General features: G+C 38.2%; 1 protein-coding gene across 3 annotated transcripts in view; it reads right to left on the bottom strand.

The window, feature by feature from the left end:
• The window catches only part of LOC126293733 (V-type proton ATPase 116 kDa subunit a 1), a 123,037-nt gene that overhangs the window by 45,021 nt on the left and 57,780 nt on the right, over positions 1-20,236 (bottom strand). For 2 of the 3 annotated variants that reach the window (XM_049987064.1, XM_049987066.1), the window contains exons 5-9: positions 6,830-6,956; positions 6,393-6,569; positions 5,869-6,081; positions 4,665-4,815; positions 4,175-4,314 (exon numbers count right to left, since the gene is read on the bottom strand). In XM_049987064.1, coding sequence (XP_049843021.1) covers positions 4,175-4,314; positions 4,665-4,815; positions 5,869-6,081; positions 6,393-6,569; positions 6,830-6,956 — 808 coding nt within the window. Of the gene's footprint in view, positions 1-4,174; positions 4,315-4,664; positions 4,816-5,868; positions 6,082-6,392; positions 6,570-6,829; positions 6,957-16,966; positions 17,065-20,236 lie in introns of all 3 variants that reach the window. The other variant, XM_049987065.1, reaches the window with a different exon arrangement.

The following is a 20,236-nucleotide window of genomic DNA, read 5'->3' as shown; positions in this document are numbered from 1 at the left end:
TGGCGTGCATGAATTTTCTGGATCACTTGTGTGTTAATTACCACAGGTAGCTTTGTCACCTGCAACCAAACGATGTTGATGAAGTTTTTGCTGGGAGTTAACCTATCTTCTAGAATGTAATTTAATTTGTCATGATGTTTTCGCACCTATATTCGTTCTTACTTAAGTTTTCGTGCGGCAAACACTTCCCTTCTCCACATCATGCTGAGTAGTTGTGATGCACACGGAACTAGAACAAGTATATTCTACAAATAAAGTAATAAAACACTTTTTGTTCACCTAACCAAAACACAGTGTGATTGTGGTTTGCTGTGTGTCTCAGTCCAGTCAGTGTTCATTTGCTCACCAGAGAGTTCGGCGCCAAATTTGAATCATATATATTAAAAACAAAGATTCCAAGACTTACCAAGCGGGAAAGCGCCGGCAGACAGGCACATGAACAAAACACACAAACACACACACACAGAATTGCTAGCTTTCGCAACCGATGGTTGCTTCTTCAGGAAGGAGAGGGAAAGACGAAAGGATGTGGGTTTTAAGGGAGAGGGTAAGGAGTCATTCCAATCCCGGGAGCGGAAAGACTACCCTTAGGGGAAAAAAAGGACAGGTGTACACTCGCACACACATACACACACACATATCCATCCGCACATACACAGACACAAGCAGACATATTTTCTGCATCTGTTTTTTTGGGTTTGCAGATTTTCGGGAGCATGTAGAAGGTGGGCATGCTGTGTGTCATGGGGGTGAGGTGGGAAATGGGTTCAGGGGAAAGGTTCTGGAAAAGTGCTAAGGCTTTAAGCAGGGACTGGAGTTACAGTGGATTTCTGGGATGGGACCACTCTGGCAGAGTTTATAGGTGGAGGAGTGAGAGAACTGCTGGAAACCTTCAACCAGGTAGTCACTGCAACTCATAACAACAGTGGTGGAAACTGTCTTCAAGGACGACGATTACATCAGGATCTGTTTTGAGGCTGTATATGCCTGTCCTTTATCCTGCTGAAAGGCTAATGTTATGAAGGAGCCTGGGGAAAGACTGTGATGCCAAGTTGGAAGTGAGTTATTTATGGAAGATTGCTGGTGGTGGTATGAACTGGGAGAGGCAGGATTCAATGTTGGGATTAGGTTCACTGGTTGGAGGTAGATGTGGCAAAGATGTGGTACCATTGCAGGGAGTTTAACAACAGTGTTCTGGAATTGTTCTGACACTGAAAACATTTATTTGCCACCAATTTCTCTAACCAAGGCCAACCTAATGACAACACTGAACCCTCCCTCTACCAGTTCATATCAAAAACCAACTGTGATCCTCACCCCCACCTCCCACTCCACTCAAACCCCCTCCCTCAGAACCACCACGAGTCACCTTCCAGTAATTCCTTAACTTCAAATTGGCCTCACCATCCTTCCCCATGCCTCTTCCTAACACCACCAACCTTTCAGCAGAAGAAAGGACAGGCATACACAGTGTTAAAACAAATCCTGAGCGAATAATCATACCTGCAGATAAAGGTTCCACCACTGTAATTATGAGTTGCAGTATACCTGACAGAATACCTCTCACAACTGTAGCTCCTTCACATAAAAATTCTGCCCAACCCCATGCCACAAGGATCATACCCCGTGGAAGATCAAGGTGCAAGACCTGCGCAACAGAGGCTGCCACATGTGAAAGCAGTCCTGTCGTGTACCAGCTCTGCTACAATCATTACACAACTTTTTTTATTGGTATGACAACCTACTGTCCCCACTCCCTCCACCCTCATTGTGCACTACCATAGGTCACCGTACCCACCGCTTTTTTCCTTTCTCTGCTCTTCTCCTTTTCTACTGCCCATCCCTCCCCTCTGACCACCACGGCCTCCCAATGCTGCACCTGGCAGCCTTGTTCTGCCATCATCTTGTCCTTTCATTCTCCTTATAGGTAGCACTGACTTCTCTCCCCCACCTATACCCTGCTGTCTGACCCCCCCCCCTCCTTCCTCCCATCAATCCGGACTGTTGCTTCAGATCGATGCAAAACAGTTTCATTCTGGCCATAGCAGCTGGAGATAGCAGTCGTGTGCTCATTAAGTGTGCTTTTTGTGTGAATGTGTGTGTTCCCTTCTTTTCTGAAAGCTCGATGTGTTACAATCTTTTCGTTGTGCCTGTCCAACTCAATGTGTCAATTTTACACTAACACCCAAACCTCCAGATGTAAGACACTCACATCAGCACCAAACATTGTGTGTCAATAGAGTATCAACCAAAACACTGATTTAGTTCCTGCTGTCGTCCAGTAGAAGATCCTTAAATGGTAATTAAAAGTAACACCAGAACTACAGATTTTAAAAAAAGCGTGTCTGTGGAATGCGAATGTCAAGGTCATTGTTGTACCAAAGTCTCAAGTTTGAAACCCATTGATGGCAAATTTTTTTAACAGTTTACATGTGAAATTGTTATGTGGGAGAACATTTTCTCTGACATCCGAAATGACGTTTCAAAGTTTGTAGAACTGTTCTTTTGGCAATTTGCTTTTGCTTCGTTAGCTGAAAGTAGCAAACCTATGGAGTACATTTGTATAGATAAATGTCGTGGTAGCTATACAAATGTACTATATAGGCTTGCTACTTTCAACTAACAAAGTGAAAGCAAACTGCAAATAGAACAGTGCTACAAACTCAAAGGTCCTTTTAGATGTCAGAAAATGTTCTCCCATATAACAATTCCACGCGTAAACTGTTAAAAAAACTGTCATCACTGAGTTCTGAACTCTGAAGCTTTAGTACAACACTGCGACACTACCGTCTCACCTACTGCTAACCTTGACATTCTGCAGATACACTTTTCGTATACTCCATAGTTCTGCTTTTACTTTAATTACTGTTTACACCTCTTCTGCTGGATGACAGCACACAGCATGAACTAAATTAGTGTTTTGGTTGATACTCTTTATCAACACACATTTGGTACCAATCTGAGTGTAGGACACCTGGAGGTTTGGGTGTGGGTAGCAATCTATCCTTTCCATGATATTGTTGATATTCCAACTTAGACTTACCATTCATATGAATAGTAACAATCTGATTCTTTCATTAGAACACAGGACATCTTACACAACTTTTGTGACTGCTATATGGTCTATGCTGCATCCAAATTTTAGCTGTCCAGCATGTTAAGTAGGGACAGTAAAGAGATAAACCACACAAAGATATCTCGCCCTCATAGGATTCACCATAATACACGTCTGCTAATCTGGTCTGTAACTTTTACAAAGATCACATGGTACAGGCTGCATTTAAATACCGATCTTTTAATACCCTAGAACTGTTTCACTAGCAAATATTACACTTAAAGTAAATATAGTTAAAATGAGAGGAAAAATTGGTATCAACAAAAATGGTTTCATAAAGATCAGGTAACAACATTCCTTTCAAACTTTCCACATGCCACCTCAAGGAAGTCAATGACTCCTACTTCTAAGAAAGATGGAAAACCTTTGGAGCTCACATAAGTAGTATGATAAAAGAATTCCAGGATGGAAACCAACAAATAATAATCAATTTTTGCATTAAAAGCAGTTGATTATTAGTGTCATCATTCAAGACTCCATATTAAATAAGATGCAATTAAACTTCTTGATAGATTAAAAAAATGTATTTTTAAGGTAATGCTCTGACACTTTAAGAGTGTCAGTAGTGTGGACTGTGACTAAGATCTCTCTCTTCCAGGCTGTGAGGCATCCCAAGTCACCTCTGCTGCTAAGCAAATTGCTAAAAATGCCTTTGGTGTATGGCGAGTAGCAGTCTATCCTTTCCATACTACTTTAAGGATGCAGTAGTGTTATTCAAAGAGCAGCTATCTATTTAAATAAAATGTTGGATGTAGTTTGTGTAAGAAAAATTAGTCTACAACTGTTCATTGTTAATTTTCTGTACAGGCTTAGTCTCTAATGTTTACATTGGTTGCTACATGACAAGGTTGACCTTCAGGTTAAAATCTCTGGGGCACATTGTATGAATTAACACTTTAAAAAATGAATAAGTATTCTTACCCAGCATGAGATTTATTCTGTGAGCTCTGTTTGTTCCAAAGTTTTATGCTTTGACTTAATATTCTTCTAAACTTTATGAACATTATTAGCACAATTACAAATTTGTCAACAACAACAAAATTTGAACTGGAAACTTACATCACTGTCCGACTTCTTAGCAGCTAGTGGTTTCTCCTTCAGCACCATCCAGAATCCAAATAATGCCATGATTAGCCCATGTCCAGTATCACCAAACATTACAGCAAACAAAAATGGAAATGTGATTATGGTGTAAGGTGCTGAAACAAAGATTTTTACCGCATTTATATATACAGCTTTACGTTTTTATAAACTTAACACTTTTGCTTCAGACCAAAATGAAATTCAGATACAGACAAAATTCGCAAAGCCCAAAATGATTTTGTTCCAGATTAAGGTATGGATCCTACAGGTTTTTCATGAGCTTGTTTTTTCTACATTTTTAATGCAATTACATTCCCAAGGTCCTATACTGCATTAAAAAAGATGGGAAAATTTAGAACAATTTATTCTCTCTTCTACAAATAAGAGAGGCAATAACGAAGCACATTGTTCAATGCACTCAAAGCTAATTACACTTATAAAGGCTTAACAATTTTTAAAATATTACCTGGATTTACCTCCCTATAGCTGGCAACTCCATATGCATCAACTAAAGTCTGGAACGCACTCGTAAACTTATTTGTTCTATTATATGTAGGTGGATCCTCAAATGTCTGCATCCGATTCAGAATTGGAGGAACTGAGCTGCCACTGCGTTCCTGGAAGCAGTGAAAGAATAATTTCTTTATGAGGCTCTTTCCATTTCATATTATTTGATTACAATACATATGAGGGTGATTCAAATATAAATAGTAATTGTTTTTTATACATTTACTCATTTATCTTTTGCACAAAAGGAAATTTCAGTTCTCTCTACATAGCCCTCTGCACACTCTATATACTTTTTCCAGTGGTTTGAAAGCTTGAACATTCTTTGTCATAAAAAGATTGAGGGCACGTTATCAACCAAGTGCACACTGCTCCTCAACATAATCCTGATTGTGGTGAGGGTGATTGAGGGTTTCTCAGTGAATGTCCTCCATCTTCCCCTTTTTAAGGGGACCAAAAATGGCGTAATCACAGGGACAGAGGTCCAGACAGTATCGTGAATGGCCAAGAACCTCCCACTTGAATATCTGCAGGAATGCCATGACCAAGTTCGCCGTACGAGGCTTTGCATTGTCGTGGGACAGAATGACCCCACGGGTGAGATTGCCTGGTCATTCTGATTCTGATTTGGCAAAGGGTGGTCAATGTTTGCAAGTAACACTGGACATTCACTGTTGTCCCGTGCTGCAGGACAACGTCCAGCTGTATGTGCGGAGCTGATTAACATTGCAGGTCCAGGAATTTTATGGGACAGCCATTCACCGCCTTGTGTCACAGTGGGACAAGTGTCAAGAGCCAGGGTTAGTACTTCTAACATACAGGTAATGGTTTCTGTAATTATGCCTCTGGTGCGTTTCTTTTTGAATGCCCCTTACGTGTTTTCCTTTTCGGGCTAATCTGAACCTTTGCAATCATCAGTTGCACAGATATTTTTATTTCTCTTTACCAAGGTTGCTGAGAAAATAACAGCTATGAATAAAATCATAATGCTACTTAACTATTCACGTTAATTAAGGGAAGTCTTGTTTCTTTCAAATAACTTCATATTTTTAAGAGAACTGTCAGTGAAACAACATTATTACCAAGGAATAAGGAAAGTACCCATTAGCAGACAAACTAGTAATTCTGTTAAGAACTGGATTTATTTTTCACACAGATCCTACCGTTCCACGGCGAAGGGCAAGTTGAATTGTCTCCAGGTCCAGCAGTGGAACCCAACACTCGGCAATCAGACACTTCTGGGTTACATCCAGGTTGAACAGGTTTAATGTGAAGTAGATCGCTTTTATCTTCCGCACTTTGATAAACCAGTTCTTTATATTCTTGGCAGCAGCCACGAGGACACGGTGGCGATGGTCTTGAGTCTGCCCCAGCACCTACAGAACAGGCACAATTTCAATACAGTGAAATACCTGCACACAAAAAAATCAAATTAAACTAAATTGGCTAACAACCAGCTGCTACTTGAAGTGAAACTAGCCTCATTGGTTTAAGTGCATAGAATTTTATTACATTAAAACTGTTTGTGGGATGGGGGGATACACAATGCGCAAGCACACGTGTGCACATACATGAGCACCTCGAATTAATATCATATTTACGGAAGAATTGAGCAACAAAATCTGACCTGTGCAACTCCAGTGTGGCACCACACACAAGAAAATAATGAGCAACTCTTATTACTCACTGTGTTGAGATCTTCAATCCTCGTCATGACGCCCATAGCCATTTCACGGCGGTCAGCAGGAGCTTCAGGGCATGGGTACAGAGTGGCACGGAAGCCCTCACAGATCTTTTTCACTCTTGTCTTCAACTGGTCTCCTTGGAAGAAGATGATGAATACTGATTTGTAGACTGCATCCCCCTTCAAAGAAATTGTGACATAAGCAATGTGCATTCAGTGTCTTCAGAGAAAGTGGCAGATGGGATAGGTTTTCCAACATTTACCAACAATGCTTCATTTTATATAGCACTGTAACTCATTTTAAACATTATTACAATTCATCTACCACCCTAATTCTTATTGTTTCTCAGGAATTGCATAACCTGATGTTTGTCCATGATATGAAAAACAATGTATTCATTTACAAAAGAGCAAAAATAAAGTACTTTCCAAACACTTACATTAGATGGGTCTTCAAGTGGTGTTTCTATCTCAGCTTGCCGAAGAAACACATTTCCACGGCATGCCCTCCACAGCATCCGCTCAAAAGCTGGAATGCGTTCTCTGAGGATAACTCCGGCTACAAACCTGGAGGTGACACAGGATCGAGAGAAAGTTGCGAAGTTGTGGAATTTTTTTCTCTTAACACATTTATGGTCTCCCTGTCTTACACATGGTTCTCTTGCAGTTTGTCAACAACTGACAGCAGGTGTCACAAAAAACCTTTTTTCCCCAGTCAAATGTGTATTAGGAAAACAGTACGCTCACGTTTTAAAAGACATTTAAATCTTACTTTGATACAGTAATTTAGATTTCCACTGTTTGCCTACACTAATAAATATAAGAATGTGTACTGCATCACAATCAAAGCAGTTGCTGTTGTCAAATTTGTGCAGCAGTCCCATTTCTAACACTGTATCAATGAATCATGTAATCCAACCAATGAATCTAATAGAACGCATTTCTGACTAAAGAACGGAACTTGCTTAGCAGATAATTTCCAAAGGGGGGGAGGGGGGGGGGGAGACAAGCAGCACACCAACTTAACAGAGTTCAGTTCCTCAGAATGTTTCAAAATCTTTCTCACTGTGCTGCTGGCTATACTATGCCTCCCTTTTGTAAAATATTTAATGATTACATCAAATCATTAATAGTTCTGCCTGCATCAGTCAAAGAATTTCGTATTAGAAAATTTAACAATATTCACAGTGTTCAGTCAGTTGTGGCTAAAAGAAACCAGGCTAATGAACAAATCTAAATTAAATTTGATAATAAAGAACAATTAGTCACCCTTCAACAATGTTCAGAAAGTCGCTCATGTCTCATGCGAAGACAGTTCACACCAAAAGTCTGGATAAGTATTTCAGTAGCCACTAACTATTTCATAATTACAAAGAAACAGTATACATCTCACTATTGACAGTTTTCAAGCTCTTTGTAACGCAACGGTTACTTTTCACAACAGTGGTGAAGCCCTAAACATAGACAACAGCAACATAAACTAAGTTCCAGACAGTACTTAAGTTGCAAAATGCTTGTCTGTTGTTAAACAAATCACAAGATTACCATATTCATTAAGAGATAGTGTAACATGATGTAAATAGACATAGCCATGAGGAATAAAAACAAAATTATTTATTTTCTGATTTGATGCAAATTCCACTACACAAAAATAAGTATTATACATAAAGGCACAAATTTAATTTTCTTCATGAGGCAATATCCTCCATATTAAGATTTTTTGGCATTCATCGGTTAACCAAGTGTCAGCTGTAGTCCTTTATGTCCCTCCATCTACATATTATTCAAACAGGAAACTTCAATAAAACATGTTTTGCATTTTATTGAAGACGTTACATATAATATAGATTTTCTCATCTAGTTGCTTTCGTTAATACTAAACTTAACTGTTGATGGACAAACTTACGGAAAGCTCTGTAACTGTACCTTGAAAGTAAACTACAAAGTTTGCATGATCTAGTTTTTATATGCTGCTATTTACATATAATACAAAATGGGTCAAATTTTATTTAACAATTTTCACAACATGGTAGCAATAACAGTAAGCACTGAAAGGCAAAAACTGAATTGTGTGTAACACACAAACCACAAAAAGCATGTCCTTTGAAAACAAACTGGACATTCCTCTGTTTTGTGGAGGCTTTACAATACATAACACTCAAAAAAGCTGGAAAACAGACATAATAGCATCAAAACCAAATAACGCTTATCAACCGAATGTATTATCAAGTCAATTACACAGAAAAATAATTACATTCTCATCTAGGTTTGGATTTCATGTTCTCTGTGGAAAGGAACGGTAGCTCGAGAATAAGGAATATTATGTAAGTGAAGACAATTCAATATTTTCAAGAACTACATATGTACAGAAGGGAAAGTTCACTAAGATATTGTTGGAATTACCTCCTATGGACAAAAATCATGCAAGAAACTAAAATTAAAGCAAACCGTTTTACTTCTACATAGCAGTTTTTCTGTTAAGTCAGGCTCTACCTTCACTCACAAGCCTGAAACTTCTGCAAAATTCATGCTATTATGCTACAAGCATGGAGTAGAACTTTGTACCTACATCACAAATTGTGGGAAAAAAAAGGCTGCTTAAATCTACGATTGATTACAGTATGGTAATTTGAAAACCATGCCATCTACTTTGGGGAAACAAGTGCATTTATTAGCACTTTCATTGTAGAAATGGTACAGGGAAGGGGAACACAATGAATTAGCATTAATGCAGACTGAGCAGCTCACACATGAGCTACAGTGAAGCAAAATCAATTCTAATCATCTCCATCCACAACGGAAGGCAATTTCTGCAGGAGAAGGTGTGTAGAAACAAAAGCTTTATTTATACTCTTACAAGAAGGAAAAATCAAGGTAAGTTTCAAAGCAGTTGTAATGGCTGTCAAGCAAATTTATTTGTACGGTGAACAATGAAATAGGCTAAAGAATAACTCAAATATAAAAAATAAGTTTCTTCAATTAGGGAGTATAGCTACACATATAAGTAACTGTACAAGCAAACACCTGACATGGATCACAATACTGTGGAGTGATTGAAACTGATGACTGTGGAAAGATGGTAGATACTTTGTAGGTCTAGGACAAAATGTGGGGATACAATTTTTGAGTCACGAGAGTCAGCAACCAGCATGCATTCACCGGAGGATGAAGACAAAGTGGTGCAGGTATTCATCATTTCAGCAAATATACATGCCGAAGAAAGTAAAGTGGAGTATCAACATCAATTGACACAACACATACTGTAACTGTACCAGATGTCACCACTGAATAGAGTCAATTGTATATGGCCACTGGCTAGTAGAAGAATTCAAAGATCACCATTTCAGTGGCTCTGAAAATTGTTACACCCTTACGAGACTGGATGAGATAACGTACATACAATAAAATGCAGACCAACTGAACAAGTGAGCAATGGCAATGTTCATATATGCTGAAACCTGAGAAAATTCACGCAGTTCTTCCAACTGGAGAAGTGAAGCTCAAGGTCTGTTATGATTGAAAAGATTAAAGTACGTGAGGGGTTTCTAGATCACAGATGGGCTGTGTCAACATCTAGTTGCAAGAATTCGGCTGACAACCATTTGGCCATCTTCATACTGCTGACTATTCCTTGAACATTCATAGGTTGTCACAAGAGGTCTTCCCCTGATAAGTTTAGTGCCATCTGGTAAATGTTGTTCCATCTGATTATGCACGCATAATGGTGATACTTCACATAAGTATTCTTTTGAAAAGTGGGCCCATGGCCAGTGGTCATAATAATGAAATTAATTGTTACTAGACATGACATTTGGCATAATATTTTCTCTTTGTGAAGAAATTAAATGAATCAGGTTTCACCCTTTATGCAGTTGAAAGCCACCATCACAATCCGTAAGATTTTAAGTTCCACAGATCCCTTAATTATTAAAACCCAGAAGAATCTAGTTGCTGGCAAGATTTTCACAGCAGAAAAATATCCAATGGTAAAAGAGCCAGTGATTTACTGCATGTGCGTGTGTGTGTGCACGCTCCATGCACACGCACACTATTTCAGAAGAAAGCCTTCTGGTTGAAAGCTTGTGTGTTCGGCAGTCTTTCGTTGTGCCTGTCTGCGACTCAACATTTCCGCTATATGGTGAGTAGCAATATATCCTTTTCAAAACATTATCAATATCTCATCCTGTGTATTCCATTACAGGTAATTTCACATTTGATGACTCCAACGTTCAGCAACCACAAGGGAACCGTCATTCCTGCAAACAAGTCTTCTGTGTCATTGGGTTTGCTCAAGTTACTGCAGACCATGAAGTTTTCAGAATCCTCACTTGCCCCACATTCACAATATTCAGTATCACTGATAGCCCACTTCTTCGAATTAGCATTGCACCTTGTCACCTCTGTTCTCAACCTGTTGAGGGGTTTCCAGATCCTGTATTGGAAATGGCAATCTGAAGGTACCTTCTCTTTTGCCATTCATTATCCCCTAAGAGACTGTTCTCCACAGCTGAGCTCGGCGACCTTCTGCTGAACTCTAAACTGGTGCAGCTGTATGTAGGAATCTTTTTCTGGATTGCAGTGATGAGGATAGGTGTGAATTCCGAACAGTCGCTGCCTCAAATCTGATTCTTGTGCCTTCTTTGCATCTGAAGGTGCTACTCCGATGAGGAAATATTGTCAATTTGGTGTTGGTTTCAGGCACACTGTGACTATACAACCAGTCTCATAATGCCCATGTGATTTGTAGCTATCTTCTTTCCTCCTCACTGTGTGGGCGGAATGCACACCCTTAAGTTTTATCCAAATTGGGTTTCAAGTGATTGTCATCATAGTAGACAAGTTCTTTGAGAGCAGATGTTAGTTTCACTTATGCATCTTCAAATGTCGCTAACTGAACAGCAGCAGTTGTGTCACCCACACATATGAAGGACTGGGTTCCAGTGTTGATTGGCTGACCATTGGTATGTATGTAATAAAGGGTTTTCAAAGAGTCTCTCTGCAGTGCCGTAAGACTGTTAGCCGAGCGTGCCGCATGATTGTTCGCCTTCCTGGGTTACTTTCATTCAAGTGGACTCTCCCAGTAATATTCTGTACCCATTCATAGGAGAACTTGTGTTAAGTGAAATACTGAAGGGTTATTTTCAACAAGATGGTGCAACCGTGCATACAGCTCGCATTTCAATGTCACCGATTGTTGATATTTTTGGTGATCACATAATTTAACAGGGACTTTGGCCACCACGTTCGCCTGACCTACCACCACCTGACTCTTCTGGTGTGCAGCAAAAGCAACTGTCTATAAAAAGTGTCCAAAATCCACTGATGAATTCAAAACTGCAATATCCACTTTCACTGCTTCTGTTACAGAAGGAATGTTACAGCTTGTGTTTGGAAACATGATTAGATTAATTGATTTGTGTATTCAACAACAGGGGGGTCACTTTCAACATTTAATGTGAGAATTTAGTAAAAATGAATATTCAATAAATAACTTTTATTTCATTGAGTTTCATTTCGGTATATTCACTGCGGCACATGGCACGCACGGCTATCAATCACATGACACTGCGGAGAGACGTTTTGAACACCCCATATAATATTGGGGCCAGAACACTTCCCTGGCGAAAGTCATTCTTCTGAATTCTCACGGACTCACTCTCTCATTTAAAGTGGCAAAAAGTATATGATCTCCATAAGACAATAGATAAACTGCATCAGAGGGTAATACTTAGTAGTAGTTTTACAGCTTATAGACTACTGTGTTTCATGTCTGTTTGAGGAGATTATGTCATTTTCTGTTCAGGATGTTGATATGGCTTGGATAACTTATTCTCCTGTATATATTGTGTCTTCTCAGAACGGATCATTTTTGATAAGCTGTTCATATCTGTTAAGGAGTACTTTTCAGTCTATCAAGCCCAGGTATATACAGTATTCTACAGCCTCTCAGAACATATTTACGAGAGAGGTTCTCTACTAGCTCCATAAAATCTATGTAATTTTTTGGATCAGGCCTGATTTTTATGACTCCTTCATCCAAGTTCTGGGATAACTGATCCCACCAAGCTTTTTCGAAGTTAAACTGTCTTCTAAATACAACCTTTTCTGATTTAAAAGCTGCTTCTGGAGGACGTATAAGAACTCAGTGTCATGTTCTTGGGAACAGTTCTGCAAAGTGCTGCTTGATCTGCAATGCGCTTCTTGATTTGATGAGCAATATATTCAGCGTGTTATAACACCTCCGTAATCCACTGTTAAAGGAATACACCAACTTTAGATCATGTATTAGTTTTACACCCAAGCATCCGGCCCATTCTTCTAGAGTATTACAATTTGTGTGTCTGTCTCCTTATACACCAAGGATTACTATGAAAAAGTTACCCATGATAAGCTCTGTCGGCTGAGAGCCAAAATTGCAAGTTTCTGTACATCTTTATTGCTTATTTGGTGGCTGGTAGACAGATGATGTGTAAGACTGAGTTCACACTGTCAGGATTTCAATGTCATCAACACAGTTCATATCCACAGACAGTGTACGAGTGTCCAGTTTTGTGAAAACCGCACTTCCATATTGTCTATTAGGCCTCTCCAAGGCAAGTTTTGATGATTGAAGCAATCATTTAAAGCTTGGGATTTTATTTGAATTTGACACGGCAAGGAAACAGACTCCTTCGTGAAAGACTTCATAGCCATGACCAAAGCTGTTTACCATCAATTTTAACAAAAATTCTAGTGCACCTGTGACAAAGGGATATCATATGAAAATATTATGCTACATCCTGTGTTCAACACCACTTATTCTTACTGATTCTTCTAACTCAAAAGGCAAGACATTATATAAAGGGAAAATTCAATTGCAGGAACGTTTGTACCTTTAACAGAGGCAAAAAGGGTCCCCAAACCTCCAATAGGCACCCACCCCCCTTCCAATACTGCATAAGGGTACAGAAATAGAAAATAGTATTAATATTTTTCAGAACTGCACACACAAGTTGAAACTTGAAACATAAATAGTCTTTACGATGAAGTCCATTAAGATTACCTGGAGAAAAAAAAAGGTTGCTGGGAGAGCATAACACCATTTCATCCATGGAAGAGCACAGTTCAATTATACATATATAAAACCAGAGTTATTGTTTTCTAAATTATGAAGAAATCATTAAGAACCATGAGAAGAGACCAAATGAATAAGAATGTCTTAGAATACCACACATTACAAAGCAACAAACTGAAATATGGACAGTTTCGAAGTGCAAGGCAGTGTTCAAACAATAACAGAAGAAAACTGAAAATGTTTGAATAGTACTGTAGTAAGATATAGAAAATACTATGACCTGACCATCAAAACTGCTTTTTCAATTCTTGGTGGCTGACAAGTAAAAGATTTTTTGTCAAGTACTTGTCCATCGATTCCTACTGAAGCAAAGAAAATCAGTTTGCTAATATAAAGTTAAACAGAAGAATAAGTTAATTCTGTCATATTACTGATAAACAGAATGTATGTATCTGATTGAGAAAAAAACAATCAACCTGCAAGACATGAAGGCAAACCACTATCTCCTACCCTTAATCAGTTCGAGTGTCACCCAAAATGAAACTAACCTTTTGTTAAGAAAATAAACACATTTAAAAAGTAAATGCTCTAATCCAAGAAATAAGAAGTCAAAGAAACGGTTTTTAACACTTCTCATATTCTGTTTGCCACTTTCACGTGTGCTAGTTGTTGCAAATTTAATTTGTATTCTGAAGGCTTTCTTCAGTACCAAGAGAGAGACACCACAATATTGTGAGCACAGCTTTATCAAAATCCAGTTTCAGTGCATTGTCTTCACAGAATGAGCATTTTTACTTTGTACTTAGGTCACACTATGAATATAGGATGTATCACTGAAAATAGTCAATGTCAATTGTGGAAAAATATTTGTCCATAGAATTTACTGCTCAGTGACAACTGATTGCTTACTTCATCTGCAAATGAGAATATTTCATTGTGTGTATCAAGCATTATCATCAGTTCTTTGTACACAAACTGGTGCAACCTCAACCATGAAAGAAAACTTAACCACTGCGAAAATATTCAGACTATTTTTGTGCAAGTTGAAGTTCAGCTTTGTTTTATAAGCAATCTCTACAATACAGCAGTTTGGAAGTAAATACATTGCCTGTTTTTTATGGTACACTCAAGCTAATAACTGGCAAAACTCTGACCAATGAGTGATAACTCTGTGGAATCACAGGCTGTGTTGCACAATGCAAGTAGATCACTGCTGTAAATTCACTGACTGACACGAATGTTTTACTTAACATAGGTGTGTTCAGAAAGTAAGGCGACTTTATATTTAAAAAAAAACTTATTTATTCATCAATATTCATGTCCTCCCCTTATAAGAAATCCCCCTCAGATAAACACGTGTGCCAATGCTTCTTCCAATCCTCAAAGGACTTCTCATAAGAATTTTTTAGTACAGCCTTGAGTACTTCCACAATGAAGTTTTTATTTCCTCAATCATTGAAAATCTTCATCCTTTCATAGGTCTTTTCAGCTTTGGGAAAAGGAGAAAGTTGCAGGGGGCTAAATCCAGTGAATATGGTGGCTGAGGCACGATTGTCATGTTTTTGGCCAAAAAATTTCACAAGCAACAATGAATGGGCAGGTGCATTGCCACGATGCAAAAGCCATGAATTGTTTTTCCACAATTCCAGATTTTTTTGTATATTGCTTCTTGCTAATGGTGCATAATGTCAATGTAATACTTCTTATTGACGGTACGACATTGAGGCAAAAATTCATGATGCACCACTAACTGAAGAAAAAACAGTGACCAACACTGACATTTGATCAAATTTTGCCTGCTTTTCTCGGTATTGGCTCTCTGGGATGCTCCCACTGGGACAACTGGGCTTTGGCTTTGACAACTAAAAACCAATGTTTCATCACCAGTTATGACCCTTTTAAGCAAATCAGGATCATCATTGATGTAATTCAACAGCTCCTCGTGAAGCTCATGTGACAGTTCTTCAGATCAAAACTGTTTTGGTACAAACTTTGCCAACACACGTCGCATGCTCAAAACATCCAAAAACTTTGCATGGCACTAGCTGACCAATATGCCAAAATTCTCAGTTACTTCTCTTACAGCAATTTGTAAGATTCACAGCTTTGACATTATCATGTGTTGTCTATGTGCTGGAGCATCAAGAGTGAGGTTTGTCATTGGCACCTTCCTGGCCATCTTGGAAGAGCTTGTACCACTTGTAAACTTTTTTTTAACTTACAGGAGAGTCACCGTATGACACTGTCAACACTTCAAGTTTTTTAGATCCATTTTTCACACAAAATCAGATGCAAATTCTTTGCTTCATTTTTTATAATAATCGGAATTTGCTGATTACACTAAAACACATCTAACCTTTCTATTCATCAAAAACAAATGAAGTATGCTGTACACTTGAAACTGTGAACATACATCCAGGACATGTGTACCAACATAACAAAAAAAATCAATAATCAAATGTCCATTGCCTGCACAATTTGAAACATTACCTTACTTTTTGAACAGCCCTCATATTACAATCTAACACGAAAGTGATTTTTAAATTAATTTGGTTTAATTACTGAATTATAACTGACCTTTGCTTTTATTCTTCAAAAAATTTCATCACTCCTCCTCCATTAATCACTCCCAGGATGGGTACTTTCTCTCTCTCTCTCTCTCTCTCTCTCTCTCTCTCTCTCTCTCTCTCTCACACACACACTACATTCAAGTCTCTGAATGGGGAAGAAGTGCAGGGAAACCTGTCTTGTCTAGCCAGAAGAGAAGTAGTAGTTGAGAAGGGAGCAGAACAGGATTGTAGCCTATGTTCCACATTATTCAGTCTGTACAAGAGCAAGCAGTAAAGGAAATTACCAACACATTTGGAAAAAATAAAACCAAGGTTTGGCAGTGCCATTAATTTGACCAGTGACAGCAAACACACTGGAATATCATTTGAATCTAATGGATAGTGTCTGGATACACATTAAGCAATTAACAAACAGGAGTAAAGGAGAGCTCGAACTGAATGAAGGATTACTGAGGGAATTAGAATAGGAAATGAGACACTAAGTAGTGGACAAGTTTTGCTATTTGGGCAGCAAAGTAACTGGTTATGGTTGAAGTTGAGACGATATAGGATATAAAATGCAGAACGGCTATAGGAAGAAAATTTCTGAAACTCGGAAATATAATTTAAAGTCAAGTGTTAAGCTGCATCAGTCAGTCTTCAGAGTGCTGACAACAAGAATGACTACCACAATGACAACACATTACATTGGCAGTAGTACTAACCACTAACTAAAACAGCATAAAATAATCCGTGAAGCCACTGACAAAAGAAAAAGTGCCAATTGTGGAGGACAATTTTCGTAACAAGAGAAAAAAGAAAGTGTATTCTTATCAAATTCTGGCACTTCTCTCTTCTAGCACCTAGCAACTCTCGCCACCGTTCCTCTCCGGCCACTACTAGAAAGCCCGCTGCACTTCCAAAGTGTAACGCAGAAGCACGCTCACACCACTCGAGCGTGCCCACTTACGTACCCGAGCTGGACGGGCCCGGAGGGCGCCTGCCGTGCGATAGAGTCATCGCTTATGAGGGCCCGCGTCATTGACTCGGTCGCATTTGCTCCCCCCTCGTGCTACACAGGAAAAAACAAACAGCAGACATGGAGAGGGGGCATCACTTTACAGTATGAGCGGCCACTTCCAACTTGGAACTGTAGTAAGGAGGATTCATTTAGCACTTTTCCTCACCGTAATTCACACTGCCTGTACACAAACATCTGTGACAAAGTCACTGAGTTAAACACCATTTCACAATAGTGAACATGTCACAAACATCCAATTTCTGATTTTATCTCAGCAAGACTGATACGAGACCTTTTCAGGTGTCTACTTATACTGACAATTCTACTGCCTGGCTAAAGCTAAGGCAGTAAACCCATCCTGCAATAACAACTACTGGGCCACTACACAAAATATATTTGAAGATAATGGATTTTTCAGTCTGTATGATCACGAAAACAGTATCAGTTACCAAAAATTTTAACCTTACAGTTAATACCACTGGATTGCTTTCCCGAGTTCAGGTTTTTGAAAAATTTTACTACAACTGTAAAAGCAATCAGCCATTTAATAATTACTGGCAAACTTTCTCCCTTTTTTTATAGAATGATTTGAATAAAAGATACAAGTGTATTTAACTGGCCCAAGTCTTAATAATGTGAGTTAGTAAAACAATTTAACTCTTATCCTTTCCAGAGTGTGGCTTCCTATAGAAACAAACTTTACAACCTAATGTATACAGTAAATATTTCTGAAGTCTAACGTGCACTTCAAGTGATATAAAACGAAAAACATTTTACTGAAAGTTGCATAAAGTGTCTTGATCAGTTCTCAAATGAATTTGAGGCACAACACATACTAAAATAACGAATGTGTCAGTTTTATTGTAGTGCACTTCCTCAGGGTACAGATAATGCAACAGTTATTTTAGTGTTTTTAGTATTTTACAGATTTTGTAAGACAATGTGGCAGCACATGAAGAGGATTTTAATGAAGCCTACATATTTATAAAAATTTGAGATAATCTGGCGCAGAATCAACACACAACAATTGCTTCTTCTACTCCAGACCCAACTGAAGATAAAATTACCTATTTTAAGATGAGAGCCTTTCATCATGACAGTCTTCTAATGATATTTTCTACTGTTAACCTTCAGTTACTTCCAAGCTAAAAACCAGTGTCTTATTTCATGCAAAACCATTAAATAGCCAACTTTCTGCAGTCCAAGTTGGAATGTGGCTCGATTTAAAATGCTGTGGAAAGGCAGAGATGACAAGAACAGTGATAACCATGCACAATGCATTACACTACAATCTCAAAATACGACACACTGGAGAGGACAGACTATACCAAGACAAAACCTACAAAACAAACAAGTAGCAATAATTCTACAGTAAGCTACAGAGTGACAGTCTTTACAGTTAGGATGGAAAATCTGGGACTACATTACAACCCAACACCCACTATAGCAACAACAAATCTAATTCCAATGCAACAATCATGGAATTACAAAAACATACTGCTCCATTTATTTTTTTACAGGAGTATCTCTCTGCCAAGAACAGCAATTTCTCTGCTAAAGTACATAATTTTATTTTGAAAAAAGCAGAACAGTTCTCAAATGTAAAATTTATAACAGCTTCAGCAAGCATTCATACCTTTAATTTCAAACGGTTAGAACATTTTTCACCAACAGCTCAGCTCACTGATACAGTTACTACACTCCCACCACCATTCCCAGTAACAACCTTCATTGAATTCTTAAAAACGTAGAATTTTACTTATCACAATGATTTCACATCGGTTTACATGTCAAGAATATAAAGAATTCTGTGCACATCGCCCAGCTACATACCAGACATAAATGAAGTGAAACTGTAAATTTAGAGATTATTAGTTAACTTCACAGTTTCCGCATAGAGAGGAAGTGTAAAAAATTTCTTCTACAAAAGTTCTTGCCATTCAACAAGATTCTGGCTTTCAACTAACATTAGGACCCATTAAGTTTTACATTGAAGCCGAGTGTCCAGTGTGATGAATGGCACTTGTGAAGAGGAAGAGAACATGCTGCTTTCTGGAAGGCAAATAAGACATATCTCTGCCACTGGCATTCTAGCTAGCAATTAAAAATCCACACTGAAGGCTTGAAATGGCAATCCTGAAAGTAAGAACAACTTAATATACTGTACACTACTGTCCAAAACAAAATTACATTCAGCTAAATATCAGAAGGGGAGATAAGATGTTTATATACCAACTTACAACACAGATAAGGAATTACTGCATGGCTAGGTGAGAGAATATAACCCGAATGCTATAACTACACTGCTGATCCACACAACCAACAAATTCAATGGGGATATAGTGACCAAGATGGAGGCTATGCAGAAAACTTAAAACACACATTACAGAATTTGGGCCTTACACCTGCTGGATAACTAATATTGCCTACAGATTTAGAGCATAACTAAATACTACTGTGGCTTTCTACAATTTCACAGATGCAGTCACTATGGAATTTTTTGATTTAGTCCATAATGCTACTCTCACAGGCATCTATTACATGACACTGTTCTTACTATAATGATTACAGAAATATATAAATACGCCGAAACTTAAGCAGTACTGGGATTTTTGGACATCAAATAAAAAAACCTCTAACATAAAGCAACTGATGCATTTACAACAAAGACCAGAACATCTGACAAAAACAGGAGGTTGTAGAGGAACATCAGCAAGGCAAATAGGCACATACAATTCAAATATGACTGAGGCAAGTAACCAATTATTTTCATCATACTATCAGCACTGTTAATCACCACCTATCATTTAGAAAAATTATATTTATATAAATACTTCCCACATGAAAATAAATATATGAGAAACTTCAGCACACTCATTATCCATTCAGACAATCTCTGATGTATTAGACTATCATTTTGCTGCAGAGAAAGTGCTGAAGCTAGTTTAAATTCCAATAAATTATTACCGATATTTCACTTACAATCGACATACTAACAGCAGTTTAAGACAGATCCTAAACGTAGCACGGAAATTTACTAACCACCTACACCATCTACACTTCCAACAAACCTGTGCAATTAACCTTCAACCAGCTGTTTAATTGGCCATAAATTCAAGTTACTAATTGATCAATGACTAGTGCTGTCTTTTGTTTGCAGGGTACTCAATCAGCTTCGTAGAATAAATTTTTTGGGCCACAACATTATCTTTTCATGGAGTAC

Source organism: Schistocerca gregaria, chromosome 10, assembly GCF_023897955.1.
Source record: "Schistocerca gregaria isolate iqSchGreg1 chromosome 10, iqSchGreg1.2, whole genome shotgun sequence".
Taxonomy (NCBI): domain Eukaryota; kingdom Metazoa; phylum Arthropoda; class Insecta; order Orthoptera; family Acrididae; genus Schistocerca; species Schistocerca gregaria.
Note: the sequence above shows the minus strand (reverse complement) of the source record. Positions and strands in the feature narration are given on the sequence as shown.